Here is a 14,935-nt window from a genome sequence, read left to right as displayed (position 1 = left end):
TCTGTCCATGCAGCTATTTGCGTTAGCTATGTTTTAGCCTTGCGGTTTGCTACTCCCTTTATTCCCATTCCGCTCCCTATCTCCCTTGGCCTTGCACCTGTCTTCCCTAACAGCTGCAGCTTGTTACAGCCACGGCCTGTTAGTACAACAAAGTTACTTGGTCTCAGGAGTCAAGAATAGCTCAAGGCTACTTTCTTGTTAACTTCAGCACAATTCTAATTCCAGGCCTATTCTAATTCCCGGCCTGGATTGTGCAGATCTTTAGGGATTCTGTGGCCATGCTTCTGCAGCCATTCTTCTACAATTAAACACTAAACCAGAGTTTAGCACTAAATCAGAGTTCAATAATTTGGGAGTTTAGACAACAACCTGAGGAACTTGAACATACACATCCATGGGACCCAACAACATGCATCCCAGGGTCCTGAGGGAATTGGATGATGTAGTTGCTAAGCCACTGTCCATCATATTTGAAAAGTCATACGGTCAGGCATAGTCCCCAGTGACTGGAGAAAAGGGAAATATCCCACTCATTTTTAAAAAGGGTAAAAGGGAGGACCCTGGGAACTACCAACCGGTCAGCCTGGACTCTCTGCTGGTCAGGTCACATTCTTAATAATCAGCATGCAATACAATAATCATAATCTAGACTCTGACTTTAAAACGTACACAAGTCACTCAGTCCTCAAGTTCATTCAAGGTGAACGATGGAGGTGATGTCACAGTACTCTAGCCAACACTGGGAGTTCTCCCCATTTGCCCCTGCCCATGGTGTGGGCATCACCTGTATCACACCAGGAAGCATGAAGGCCTTAGCAGTCCGGCTGCTGTTGGATCGGCTTCAAAAACCTTTTGGATGAACTGATGTATTTATATGTCTCAATTTGGGAGTTTGGTTTATACCATTTCCGTAAGTTAGTGGGTTCTGAAGAGGCTGCCAGACATTCAATATGCAATAATTTCAGCTGCAGGAGACCGCAAGCTGCAGGTGCTAATGGCTGCATAATGACCCTTATCTCTTCCTGTCCATTGTGTCCTGCCTATGTGTTGCTCTCCCTTTGATCTAATGGCATGCTCCCAGCACATATCAGGCCTTGGCATGAACTGTGTATTACCCAAATTTTGAGCAGGAGTTGAGTGGACAGCCACAGGAGTCATCCCAGACTACCAGAGGTTCACAGGTTTTGCTGTCCAGAATATCTCATGAGCTGTTACACTTCCCTGTTCCATAACATGTGTCACCATATCCTGGCAACAGTGCTGTGCCAGGTGTCAGGAGGAGGGGGGTACTGATCACACTGGACATCCATAAGTCCATGAGCCCTGATAGGATCCACCCACAAGTGCTGAGGGAGCTGGCAGATGTCATTGCAAGACCACTTTTAATAATCTTTTATCCATCATGGAGACTGGGAGAAGTGCCCAAGGACTGGAGGAAAGCAAATGTCACTCCTATCTTCAAGAAAGGCATTAGGGGGAACACAGGGAACTACAGGCCTGTCAGCCTCACCTTGATGCCTGGGAAGGTGATGGAGCAGCTAATCCTGGAAACCATTTCCAGGCACATGAAGGACGGGAAAGTCATCAGGAATAGTCAGCATGGATTCACCAAAGGGAAGTTATGCTTAATCAACTTGATAAGCTTCTATGATGAATTGACTGGCCTGGTAGATGAGGGGAGAACAGTGGATATTGCCTACCTGGACTTCAGGAAGGCTTTTGACACTGTGTCCCATAAGATATTCATGGAGAAGCTGTTGATGTATGGGCTGGATGAGCAGACAGTGAGGTAGATCAAAAGCTGGCTGAACAACCATGCCCAAAGGGTTTTGATCAATGGCACAGAGTCTAGCTGGAGGACAGTAATTAGCAGTGTACCCCAAGGATCAATACTGGGTCCAGTCCTGTTTAACGTCTTTATTATCTGGATGAGTGGACCTTCAGCAAGTTTGCTGATGACACAAAACTGGGAGGAGGGACTAATATGCCAGAGGGTCATGCTGCCATCTAGAGGGACCTCGGCAGGCTGGAGCAATGGGCTGACAGGAATCTCTTGCAGTTCGGCAAGAGGAATTGCGAAGTCCTGCACCTGGGGTGGAACCATGCACCAGTATGTGCTGAGGGCCACCCAGCTGGAAAGCAGCTTGGCAAAAAAGACCTTGGGGGTCCCGGTGGACACCATGTTGAACGTGAGCCAGCAATGTGCCCTTGCCACAAAGACTAATGATATTGTTACCAAAAATTGTAACCAGGAAAATTCTCCAAATAAAATGATAGTTTAGAAAGCTGACATTTTTTTATTGCAGCACTGGGTGCATGGAGGATTTTTCTTCCTATCATGCACACCAAGCTACTCAAGGGTATGCATTATATACAGTGGAGTACTTGCATATTCATAGTACATTACATATTCATTTTAATTCACACACAGGATTGGTTACAAATTTCTTGCTTCTAATGCAAATTGTACAGATCCTTAGACAGCATTACTGAAGTTCTTTACCAACTATGCATGCTCCCCAAGCAGGGTTTTGCCCTCTTTTTTTTTTTTTTTTTTTTGGGGGGGGGGGCTATTTGTGTCAGAGGTCATGATATCCCACTACCACAATTACCTTTGTCCTACTTTCAACTAATTTTCTGTTGATGTCTGTGGATTGCAACACCTTATCAGCTTGTCTCCTCTTTCTTTTGGCCAGAACTTTCTCACTTGGAGACCTCTTTCTGAATAATTTAGATAAGTGTTTTTATCATTATCTGTTCCTAGTTTCCCAAGGTTGACTCCCTTGATTTGAAGTCCTTTCATTCATCAGTTTTGATGACTTGAGAGGGTGGGTCAGTTTGACCTAAACTTTGTGCACATACTTGTTTAACATATAGTTAAACAATAAATCAGAGTTTGGTAACTCAGGAGTTTAGGCAACAATATTCTGCTCTGCATTAGGCAAAGTATTGCTAGCAGGTTGAGGGAGGTGATCCTTCCCTCTACTCAGCACTGGTGAAGCCATACCTGGAGTCCTCTGTCTATTTCTGGGCTCTCCAGTACAAGAGAGACACAGACATGCTGGAGACCATCCAACAAAGTGCCACTAAAATGAAGGGGATTAAGGGACTGGGGCATCTTTTATGAGGAAAGGCTGAGAGAGCTGGGCCTGGTTAGCCTAGGTAAGAGAAGGCTTACTGGAGATCTCATCAACGTGTACCTGAAGGTGCAAAGAAGATTGAGCCAGACTCTTTTCAGTGGTGCCCAGTGACGGGACAAGAAAGAATGGGCACAAACTGAAATAGAGGAGGTTCCCTCTGAACATCAGGATACACTTGTATTTTACCGTGAGGGTGACTGTGCACTGGGACAGGTTGTCCACAGAGATTGTGAAGTCTCCCTCCTTGGAGAAATCCAAAAGCCTCCTGGACATGTTCCTGAGCAATTGTCTCTAGGTGGCCCTGCCTGAGCAGGAGTATTGGACCAAATGACCTCCAGAGGTCCCTTCCAACCTCAACCAGTGTGTGATTCTGTGATAAGCCAGACCTGCTGCTAAAAGAAAAGGTCCTTTTCTTTTGCTACTCCCAGCAGCTAATTCCTGCATCAGCCTCATTTTTGCACTAGCACAAGTGTTTCTGCAGCCACTGAACAAACTGCATTGATGAAGAAATCCAGCTGAAAAATAGCCATTTTTTTCCTGCTTGTGGGGAGGACAGGATACTTTTCTGAAGAGAAGTGCCAGGGCATTTCTGCTTAGAATCTATGCTGATGGAGAGTCTAAAATAACTGTGCTATATGAATGCATCAGAAGGGTAAGTAAACATGAGGGGAAAAACCTGTTTAAACTGAAGGATATTTGCATAAGAACAAATGAGTATGAGTTGGCCATGAAATAATTTGAGCAAAAGATTCAAAGAATGTTTCTGACTGTTATAAACAATAACAATTAAAACAGTTTTATTTTGGGTTCAATCAATTTAGGTTGAGAAACAATAAGCAAAAACAGCGCTGGGTGCGTGGAGAACTCAATTAGTTCCACCACACGCACACCTGAGTCCTAAAAGCAGCGTCTTTTATCCCCGGATCTTGACCAATCTCTTCTCGCCGGATGTTCATCCTGCTCTTTCCCCATTGGGTCGTTAGGGTACACCTTCTCCTCCTATTGGCTCTCCTTTGGCGCGCTTTTTCAAAACTCAAGGTCTTTGTCTCCTTCTGCGGGCCTTCTCTGGCGTGATTCGTGGTTCGCTTTCCTTATCTCCTTCCCCGGGCTTTTCCAGGCAGCGATTGCCTCAGAGGAAGGGGAAGCCATCACATTGTCTTAAAGGAGAACCACACGTGCCCACTCACCACAACAGGTCCCAGATTTACACAGGGTACAACAATTACACTTATCACAGTACATTCTATTTTTGACATGAATCATGACTGGGTTTATCACGTGACCATCAGAGAAATGAGGTCCTTGGACAATCTGTGAACAAAGATACTGGGGAGAAAGCTATCATCTTAAAGTGATACTGAGCAATTTATGAAAGGAATTATGTGATGTAAGTGAACTATGTGATAGGATGGAAGTGGACCTGAGGACTCAGGATGCCCCTCGTAGTTCTTAGCTGGTCCCTTGAAGCACATTAAAAAACAAAGCTACTATTTGTGTCATAAAGTTTTATTTCAGCAGTGTCAACTTGAGTAGCAGTTTCAAGTGTAGATACTTCATTTTGTCAGGACCAGTTCACTCCGTATTTAGTTTGCACAGAATATTCATAGTAGAGTTATTAGCATATGTGAAAGACAGCTTACAGTGGCTGATTTTCACAGGAAAGAAAAAGTTTTGAAGAGAAAATATTTCTTGGTATTGTCTGAGCATAGGCAGAGCCAATATTGCTTTTTCTTTGTCTTTTCCCAATGACCTGCATTTATCATAAGTTAAAGTCAAGAGAAAAAATAAAGGATGAAAACATGAAGATAGTTCTTCTTGTACTCCATCTTTATCCCTCTTCTTTTTTATTCACTTTATTATTTCTTTCAAGTAGGGTGATGATTTGAACTTATTTATTCAGGTCATGCCCATTTCAAAAACCTGAGTGGCTTCTGATTGTGACAAGGTTTAGCACAATCCTTTCTGGCTCAACAAGGCAGAAGTTACCTCTCAGGTCAAAAACCTATAGCTTTGAATACAAAGTGGCTTTCATACTGGATTATACCAGTGTTTTCACTTGAATTTTAAGGCAGTGCAAATATTACTATGTATTGGTTATTGCATACTGTATGCCTTGCTCCATACTTGTTTCATAGAGAGCATGAGCCAATCAGAACCTTAGCTGTAGTCTAGAACTTTAGCACATGTTCTGTGATGGCAGCCATACAGTAGTCCAGCGCTGACATGAGAAACAGGACATCCATCTCAGTCTTCTTGAGTCTTGCATGCTACAGAGAAGGAAATGGCCTGAAGGCTAATCTCCCTGCTGGATATAATAGTAGAAGATGTAAAACGAACCTTATTTCTGTTATTCTCAAAAGGTCAAAGGTATCTTGTCTCACTTCACCTTTCCCTACCACACCTAGAAAAGTAGTATTTTGTTAGAGAGGATGTGATGAAAGTTGCCTTAAAGTTATTTTCATTATTTCATCCTTTCTTCTGTTGCTGAGACTGGGACCAGGGTGAAAAGTACTGAGATAAGTCGCTTGATTTACAGCAGATATCTGTGTGCATTATTCTAGTCTTGCTCTTCATTGCAAACGCTGGGGACCTGGAGCAGCAGGAAGCACAAGTCTCAAGGTGGCAGTGGAGCTTTTGCTTCACACTGAAATCCCATAGAGTATCTTTGATAAGCTATAATTTTAATTATATAGATTGATCCCCTGCCTTTTACAGAGCGACTACTGAATTTAAAAGTACTCTGGATACTTATGGGGACAGACAGGTTGAATTATAATTATTACCAAAGATCTATTTAATGATTACTACCCTCCGAATAACAAATCGCCCACCCCCATGAAATACAAACAAAAAAACTTTGCTTGTCATTTTAGAACTCTTCTGGCATTCAACTCATAACTTTTAAGCTCCAGCCATTCACCTCAATGCTTTCTTCTGCTTTATAGAAAAAACTCCTTGTCTTTAATGTTTCCAGTATGTCAGATTTAGGTCATGAAATTAAAAGACACAGATACTCATTTGTTTCCAATAGGTTTTGGTTTGTAAACACTCAAATAGGTTCCTTCATGTGCATGAAGGAGAGGTGGGGGTGGGGTGGGGGTGGGTGTATGCATGTGCACATGCAAATCTATGTGTTACTATACCTAGAGATGGATTGCCAAACACTTTACAACATTGACGTACGGAATTAGACTCTATAACTCGAAAGTTATAAAGTAGGTATGTTTATTGCACACAGATGCACGGGGGATCGCTCCTCCACAAGCGTGCATACCCGAAGTGACGAACCATCTCACATTTATACAATAAAACAAATGAATATTAAATTAACACCTATACATATTCCTTACCTAAACCCGCTTACTCTCGCTTCGTATGTTAATTAGCTTATCAGTCCTTTGCCTGGAATGTGGTGGTCTTGCAGGTTTGTAGGTGATTCATGTCCTTGTGACCATCTGATCTTCTCCAGCAAGAAGACTTAGCACTCCCTCCCTCTAGATAACATTGGAATGTCTCTCATCCTTTTCTCATTCTTTTTATAAATAGCCCCTTTGTTAGAGGAAGAAGGGTAGGTGTCTCCTCAAAGCTGTGTGGCTATGTGACCATACACCACACCCATGACCAGTCACCATACCCACATTCCTTGAGCAGACATATACAATCACAATCGATGTCCATTGTCCCCATTTCACACTATTTCTCCATATCAACATAAGAGGTAATTGTGACCTTTTCCATTGCACTGCTTAGAACTGGACTTGCATGACTGCCCAAGGTACAGTAGCACACTACTGGGAAGAGCTTGGTTCCTACATCAATATCTGGAGAAAGCCAGGCTATGTTCTGTCCCACCACAGCTCTCCTGTTGTAGTCCTACCAGAGAAGCTTATCTGTCCTGCTGGAGATCCCACATGGCACAAAGTCCATCCTTTCTCCTGACAGTCAGCAAAGAGGCAACAGGATTAGATTTGCCATAACCACTACCCCAAGGCTTGGTCCCAGTCTTCATTGTCCTGGAATGATTTCAAATCCCAAGTATAAAATTTATTGTTGACTTATTTGTGCCTTCTCTCGGAAAACTTTATAGCCCCCTTGGCCCAGGAAATTCAGCAAGCTGATGGTCAATTCCATGCACTTTTCCTTGGTCTCAGTTGCTAGTAAAATGTTGTCTACATATTGTAGGACTAGTCCTTCTGGATTATCTCTCTTCCAGATCTCTAATTCTTTTGCTAGTTGGTTTGCAAAAATTGTGGGACTATTCTTGAACCCTTGCGGCAACACCATCCAAGTGAGTTGGGTTTTACAACCCGTCTGGGGGTTTTCCCATTCAAAGGCAAAGAGAGCCTGACTTGATTGATTCAGAGGTATGCAAAAGAAGGCATCTTTCAGATCTATCACTGTGAACCACTGATGACTCTCAGTAGGAGTTGTTAAAGTATAGGGGTTAGCAACTACAGGGTGGATATCCTAAGTGATTGAATTAATAGCCTGTAGGTCTTGCATTAATTTATACTTATCTGTCCCAGACTTCCTGACTGGTAAAATAGGGGTATTATATTCCAACTCACATTCTATTAATAATCCAAATGTCTTAAAGTTCTCTATTAATTTCTCAATTCCTTTCCTTGCTTCTAATTTTAAGGGATGTTGTTTTTGTCTTACCGGTTTTGATCCTGGCTTCAAAGTAACACTTATGGGTAGCGCTCACCAAAAGCATCCTGGGATCCCACCAGCCCATATAAGAGCGGTTACCGCATTTTCCACTTCCTCAGGTATCCTCTTTGGGTCTTCATCCTTTCCCTGTAATGTAAAAGTTCTTGCCTCAACAGCTTTAGTTTTGGGTACCAGAAACTGTACTTCCCCCCATCTTTAAAAACAATCTGGGCATCCAATTTGCTTAAGAAGTCCCTCCCTAGCAAAGGAATAGGACATTCAGGCATGTACAGGAACTGATGAGAGAGCCACTGTTTTACAAATTTAAATTTCATGGAGTTGAAGAATACCTGGTTTTCAGATTTCCCTGTGGCACCAATTACATTTACTTCATTTTTACTTAAGCTTCCCTGGTTAGTATTTAACACTGAATAAGATGTTCTGTTATCTATCAAAAAATCAATTTTTTTCCCCCCAGTTCCAGTGTAACCAGGGGTTCAGCTGAGGTCCTCTCCCCCGTCCCCTTCACTGTTGCCCCAGGTGTAATTCTGAAGCTTCCCTGCTAATTTTTCTCTGGGGGCACTCTCTTTTCCAGTGCCTGAACTCTACAGTATGCACACTGATTAGATCTTAAACCTCTTTTATTAGGCTGGTATCTTCCTCCACATTGTGGCGGAGGCACACCTCTCAGTGCAGCAATGAATCTTGCATCTCTCTTTCCCTTTCTCTTTTCAATTCTCTTTTTCTTTCTCGTTCTTCTTTTCCCTTTTCTCTTTCCTGTAACCTATTCTCCTCCTCTTCCCCTCTACTATTAAAAACTGTCCATGCCACTTCTAACAGTTTTCCCATATTCCTTGAGTCCCCCTCCTCTAATTTCTGCAACTTTTTTTGAATATCTGAGGTTGAATTCCCCAAAAAGATGGAAGCCAGTTGCACGGCCTCCTCAGGGTTCTCGGGACCAATATTAGTGTATTTTCTAGCCATTGTCCTCAGTCTCTCTAAAAAGGCAGAGGGAGATTCTTGGTCCTCTCTATAATGGTCCTGTACACCTTATCCACATCTCCAAATCACTCGGAGAAAAAGGAACTTTTACTACCACAGGACCATGGGATCCCACTCCTCTCAGCAGGGCTATCACATTCTTAGCCTGCCCCCCCTCCCCCCCCTCCCCCATGTCTGTCCAGCTACTGGGCTGTCCCTGCTCCACTCAGCCTTGTGTCCCCTTGCCTGGGGTTCCTCTTCTCCTTCATCCCCTGACATGAACAGACTGTCTATTCCCAAGCCTCCCATGTCCAGGGCTACCATCAATTCTACATCATCCTGTTCATTCTGTTCTTTGTACTTCAAACACCTATGTCGAATACTACAGACAGAGCAACACCTCTTCAGTTTTCTTTCCTTCTTCTTATCCTTTTCTAATGCCATTACTAAAGGGTCCGATGGGGTATGCAAACACCTCTTCTGTAATTCAGGATGGTTACTGAAGTAATAGAATAAATCTACAAACAGCACTTCACTTATTTTTTACCTTTTATTTTCACCTTTTACAAAATAACATCAATTGCAAAATGGTATTGTATTTCAAAGTGCCATTTTCTGGCCATTTCTCCCCATCATCGAGTGTATATAGTGGTCACCACTGATTACAAAATCATATTAACTTCTCTTTCGTTAATGGATCTCCCCCAACATGCTTCCAGTTCTTCAACAGACATTTAAGGGGCAAATTCGGAATATCCCCTGCTGATTTTGACTCATTTATTCCCATTTTCAGATAACTGAGTCAAATTATACCCCATATAATTCAGTTTGATGTTACCACATTCTCACACAACAACAAAATAATGACAGAACAGAATAGAAAGAAAACAACCAGACAGGAGCCTAATTCTCCTTTTGGTCCAAATGACCAGTCATAGAGGACTCAAACCTCTTATGGACGGTAAGCTTACCGCAGGGCCTCAAACCCTGCTGGAGACTCAATCTCCAAATCTCCCAAATAACCAGAACCAGAATCAGAAGAAAAAAGAAAAGAAGAAAAAAATAATGCCTTAAAGGTACTCACCTAGGGTTCTTGCCCCAAGCCCCAAATGGTCCACGGTCGAGACTCTCCCCAAGAAGTTCCTTGGTGCCATCTGAAGACTGGTCAATCCCAGGTTTGTTGAGGCTCAGAGGCAAGATCCCATCTGGGTCGCCAGAAACTGTCACCAAAAATCAGGAATGAAACTCCTTAACACCAATGTAGTATTAAGAAGCAGACATTATTTATGGCGGCGCCAGATGCACAGGGGATCATTCCACCTAACGTGCATCCTGAACTTTTTCACTGGTCCCATTTTATGTCACATAGCTATACATATTCATTACATTTCCATGAATTATCTGCACATATATGAGTCTTCCCAGGACCTTCATTACTATTATAATGTCCTTTTATGCCTGTGGAGTTAGGCCTCTAGGTGGTCATCTTGATGGTCTGGTGGTCGTTACTTCCTCTTCACTCCCCTTCATCCTGTTGTTTGCCCCATGATCCCCTAAATTCTTGCACATATCCCTTACTTGGCACTTCTTCACAAACCGCAGAATGAGCTCAGCCTGTTTTTTTCTACTGCAGACCCTCTCATCACTTCACACATTCCTTGACTAAGGTAAACACTTCCGTATATGGTTAGTAGCTACATACAAGAACTACAAAGCCTAAACAATAGCTGGCCCCAAGGATAGACCCAACCTGCAACTAAAAGCTAATTTCTTTATACACTAAACAAAGGTTCATGCAGCTATTACAGCACTGTATCAGCTTCATTCCATTTACTTGTGTCCCATCACTGGTCATCAGAGAGAGAGCAGAACCTCCCCCTCCACTGCCCTCCTTGAGGAAGTTGTAGACTGCAGTGAGGTCACCCCTCAGCCTTCTCTTCTCCAAGCTGAACAAACCAAGTGACCTCAGCTGCTCCTCATAAGTCTTGACCTCAATACCTTTCACCATCTTGGTCGCCCTCCTCTGGACATGCTCTAATAGTTTGATGTCCTTCTTATATTGAGGTGCCCAAAACTGCACACATTACTCGAGGTGGGGCCACAACAGTGCAGTGTAGGGTGGGACAATCACCTCCCTTGACCAGCTAGCTATACTGTGCTTGATACGCCTCAGGACACAGTTGGCCCTTTTGGCTGCCAGGGCACACTGTTGACTCATATTCAGCCTGCCATCAACCCAAACCCCCAGATCTCCCTGCTCTCCAGCCTCTTGTCCCCCAATTTGTACGTATAACCAGAATTACACCATCCCAGGTGGAGAATCTGGCACTGTGGTGGGTTCACCTTGGCTAGATGCCAGGTCCCCACCAAAGACACTCCCCTCCTCAACTGTACAGGGGAGAGAAGATATAACAAAAAGCTCATGGGTCAGGATAAGGACAGGGAGAGCACTCAGCAATTACTGTCATGAGCAAACCAGACTTGACTTGGGGAAATTAGTTTAATTTATTAACATTCAAATCAGAGTAGGATAATGAGGAATAAAACCAAAACTTAAAAACACCTTCCCCCCACCCCTCCCTTCTTCACAGGTTCAACTTTAATACCAATTTTCTCTGCCTCCTCCCCTCCAGTGGCACAGGGGGATGGGGAATGGTGTTTGTAGTCAGTTCATCTCATGTTGACTCTTCTGCTCCTTCCTCCTCAGGGGAAGGAATCCACACTCTTCCCCTGCTCCAGCAAGGGGTCCCTCCCATGGGTGACAAACCTCCACGAACTTCTCCAACGTGGGTCCTTCCCATGGGCTACAGTTCATAAACTGGTCCAGCATGGGTCCCTTCCACAGGTTGCAGTCCTTCAGGAACAGACTGCTCCAGCGTGAGTCCCCCGTGGGGTCACAGGTCCTGCCAGCAAGCATGTTCCAGTGTGAGATCCTGTCTCCACAGGTCCATAGGTCATGCTAGAAGTCTGCTCAGGCATGGCCTTCCCACAGGGTCACATCCTCATTCTGGCATCAACCTGCTCTGGCACAGGGTCCTCCATGGGCTGCAGGTAGATACCTGCTCCACCATTAACCTCCATGGGCTGCAGGGGGACAGCCTGCCTCACCATGGTCTTCACCACAGGATGCCAGAGAATCTCTGCTCTGGCACCTGGAGCACCTCTTCCCCTTCCTTCTGCACTGACTCTGGTTTCTGCATGGTTGTTTCTCCAACATATTCTCACTCCTCTCTTCTGCTGCAATTTGTTGCACACGGGTTTTTCCCCCCTTCTTAAATATGCTATCACAGAGGCACTACCACCATTGCTGATTGGCTCAGCCTTGGCCAGCAGTGAGTCCGTCTCAGAGCCGGCTGGCATTGGCTTCATCAGACATGGGGGAAGCTTCTAGCAGTTTCTCATAAAAGCCACCCCTGTAGCCCCCCTGCTAATAAAACCTTGACACACAAATCCAATACAGGCATTTGTTCTTGTTAAATTTCATATGATTGATGATTGCCCAGCTCCTAGTCTATCCAGATCTCTCTGTAAGACCTCTCTACCCTCGAGAGAGTACACAGCTCCCCCTAATTTAGTATCGATGGCAAACTTACTTAATGTACATTGGATTCCTGCATCCAGATAATTTATAAAAACATTAGAGAGCACTGGCCCTAAAATTGAGCCCTGGGGAACCCTACTGGTGACTGGTCGCCAGCCTGATGTAACCCCATTTACTATAAGCCTTTGAGACCAACTCATCAGCCAATTGTTCACCCAATGAAGTATGGACTTGGTTAGCTGTATGCTGGACGTTTTGTCCAGAAGGATACTTTGAGAGACAGTATCAAAAGCTTTGCTAAAATCCAAGAAACCTCACATCTACTGGTGGGTGACCTTGTCATAAAAGAAAATTAAGTTGGTTAAGAAGGACTTTCCCCTCATGAACCCGTGCTGGCTATGACCAATGACTGCATTGTCTCTCAAGTGTTTTTCAGTAACACCCAGAATAACCTTCTCCATAATTTTACCAGGCACTGGAGTGAGGCTGACAGGCCTGTAATTACCAGGATTTTCCTTCTTACCCTTCTTGAACACTGGGAAAACATTTGCCAGCTTCCACTCGATTGGGACCTCTCCAGACTCCCAAGACCATTGAAAAATAATGGAGAGAGGTCCCGCAATGACATTGGCCAGCGCTTTCAGTACCCTAGGATGAATGCCACGGGCCCCACAGACTTATGCGCATCCAGTTGGAGCAGCAAGTCTTGAACAAGTTCAGAGTCGGCTGGGAGTTTATCATCCTTCCAGTCATGGTCTTCCAACACAGGGCTCCAGGGGTCCCAGAGCCCATCATTGGTGTTGAAAATAGAGGTGAAGGTGTCATTAAATGTCTCTGCATTGTCTGTGTCCCTATTTGTTAGGTGACTGACCTCATCAAATAACGTCCCAATGTTATCTCTAATCCTCCTTTTGCTGTTAACATATTTTTAAAAGCCCTTCTTGTTGTCCTTCACAGTGTTGGCCAGCTTGAGCTCTAATCGAGCTTTGGCTGCACAAATTTTCTCCCTACAGTGGCAAACAGCATCTCTGTAGTCCTCCCGTGTCACCTGTCCTTGCTTCCAATGTCTATACACTTTCCTTTTCTGCCAAAATTCTAGAAGATCCCTGCTCAGCCAAGATGGCCTTCTCCCCCACTTGCTGCACTTCTGACACTTTGGAATTGCCTGCTCCTGTGCTCTTAAGAGATGGCTCTTAAAAAGTGACCAGCATTCATGGACCACAATACCTTCAAAAGAAGATTCCCAAGGGACCTTACTAACTAGCTCCTTCAGCAGATTCCGAGGGGACCTTACTAACTAGCTCCTTCAGCAGCCCAAAGTCTGCGCTCCCCATATCCAGGGTTGATGTTTAGCTGGTAGTTTTTCTCCTATTGCCAAAGATTTGAGATTCAACTACTTTGCAGTCACGGTGACCAAGACAGCCACCAATCACCACTTAGCCCACAAGTCCCTCTCTGTTTACAAACAACAAATCTAGGAGGGCACCTTTCCAAGAGAACTCCCTTAGTACCTGCAGCAAAAAGTTATATTCAACATGCTTCAGGAATTTCCTGGACCTGTTTGTGTCTGCTGTATGATATTCCCAGTTGTTGTCTGGGAAGTTAAAATCACCCATAAGGAAAAGGGCAGTTGATCTAGAGATATCCCTTAATTCCTTCTAGAATAATTCAACAGTGATTTTGTCCTGCCTGAGTGGTCGATAGTAGACTCCCACAACATCATCTGCATTATTTATACTTGTGCCTGGCATTACTCCCACAACAGGTGCAGAATCTGGCTTTTGTTCTTGTTAAATTTTATGCCATTAACAATTGCCCAATGCTCCAGTCTATCTAGATCCCTCTGCAAGGCCTCTCATCCCTCAAGAGAGTCACCAGCACCTCCCAGTTTAGTATCATCAACAAACTTGCTAATGGTCCATTCAACTCCTGCATCCAGATCATTGATAAAAATATTGAACAGAACTGGTCCTAGAATTGAGTCCTGACGAACACCGCTGGTGACTGGTCACCAGCCAGATGTAGCCCCATTCACTACAACACTTTGAGCCCTGCCCTTCAGCCAGGTCTTCACCCAGCACACCGTGAACCTCCTCATCCCACAGTTGTACAGCTTGTCCAGAAGGATGCTGTGAGGGACAGTATCAAAAGCCTTCCTAAAATCCAGAAAAACTACATCCAACCGCCTTCCCTTCATCCACTAGGCAGATGACCTTATCGTAGAAGGATATCAGATTAATTATAAAAGGACTTTGTGAACCCATGTTGACTGTGCTGATGATTGCATTATTCTTTAAATGCCTTTCAGCAGTACCCAGTATGATCCTCTCCATAATTTTTCCAAGTACTAAGATGAGACTAACAGTTCTGTAGCTTCCTGGGTCTTCCCTCATGCCCTTCTTGTAAATTGGAATACTGTTGATTAGCTTCCAGTCAGCAGGGACCTCCCCAGACTCCCAAGACTTTTGGTAGATGATCAAGAGGGGTCCTGCTGTAACATCTGCTGGCTCCTTCAGTACTCTGGGATGAATCCCATCAGGCCCCATGGAGTTGTGAACATTCAGCTGATACAGCTGGTTCCTTACAATTTCAGTGTCCACAAATGGAAAGTCATTGTTAC

General features: G+C 44.1%; 2 protein-coding genes across 2 annotated transcripts in view; one reads left to right on the top strand and one right to left on the bottom strand.

Annotated features, from left to right (window-relative positions):
• LOC130142013 (BDNF/NT-3 growth factors receptor-like) overlaps nt 1-10,782 on the bottom strand; it is a 44,264-nt gene extending 33,482 nt beyond the window's left edge. The window contains exons 1-4 of the mRNA XM_056323404.1: nt 10,773-10,782; nt 9,859-9,994; nt 9,021-9,144; nt 7,871-7,940 (exon numbers count right to left, since the gene is read on the bottom strand). Coding sequence (XP_056179379.1) covers nt 7,871-7,940; nt 9,021-9,144; nt 9,859-9,994; nt 10,773-10,782 — 340 coding nt within the window. The remainder of the gene's footprint in view (nt 1-7,870; nt 7,941-9,020; nt 9,145-9,858; nt 9,995-10,772) is intronic.
• The window catches only part of LOC130142155 (BDNF/NT-3 growth factors receptor-like), a 247,741-nt gene that overhangs the window by 197,348 nt on the left and 35,458 nt on the right, over nt 1-14,935 (top strand). The window lies entirely within an intron of this gene.

Source organism: Falco biarmicus, chromosome W, assembly GCF_023638135.1.
Source record: "Falco biarmicus isolate bFalBia1 chromosome W, bFalBia1.pri, whole genome shotgun sequence".
Lineage (NCBI taxonomy): Eukaryota > Metazoa > Chordata > Aves > Falconiformes > Falconidae > Falco > Falco biarmicus.
Note: the sequence above shows the minus strand (reverse complement) of the source record. Positions and strands in the feature narration are given on the sequence as shown.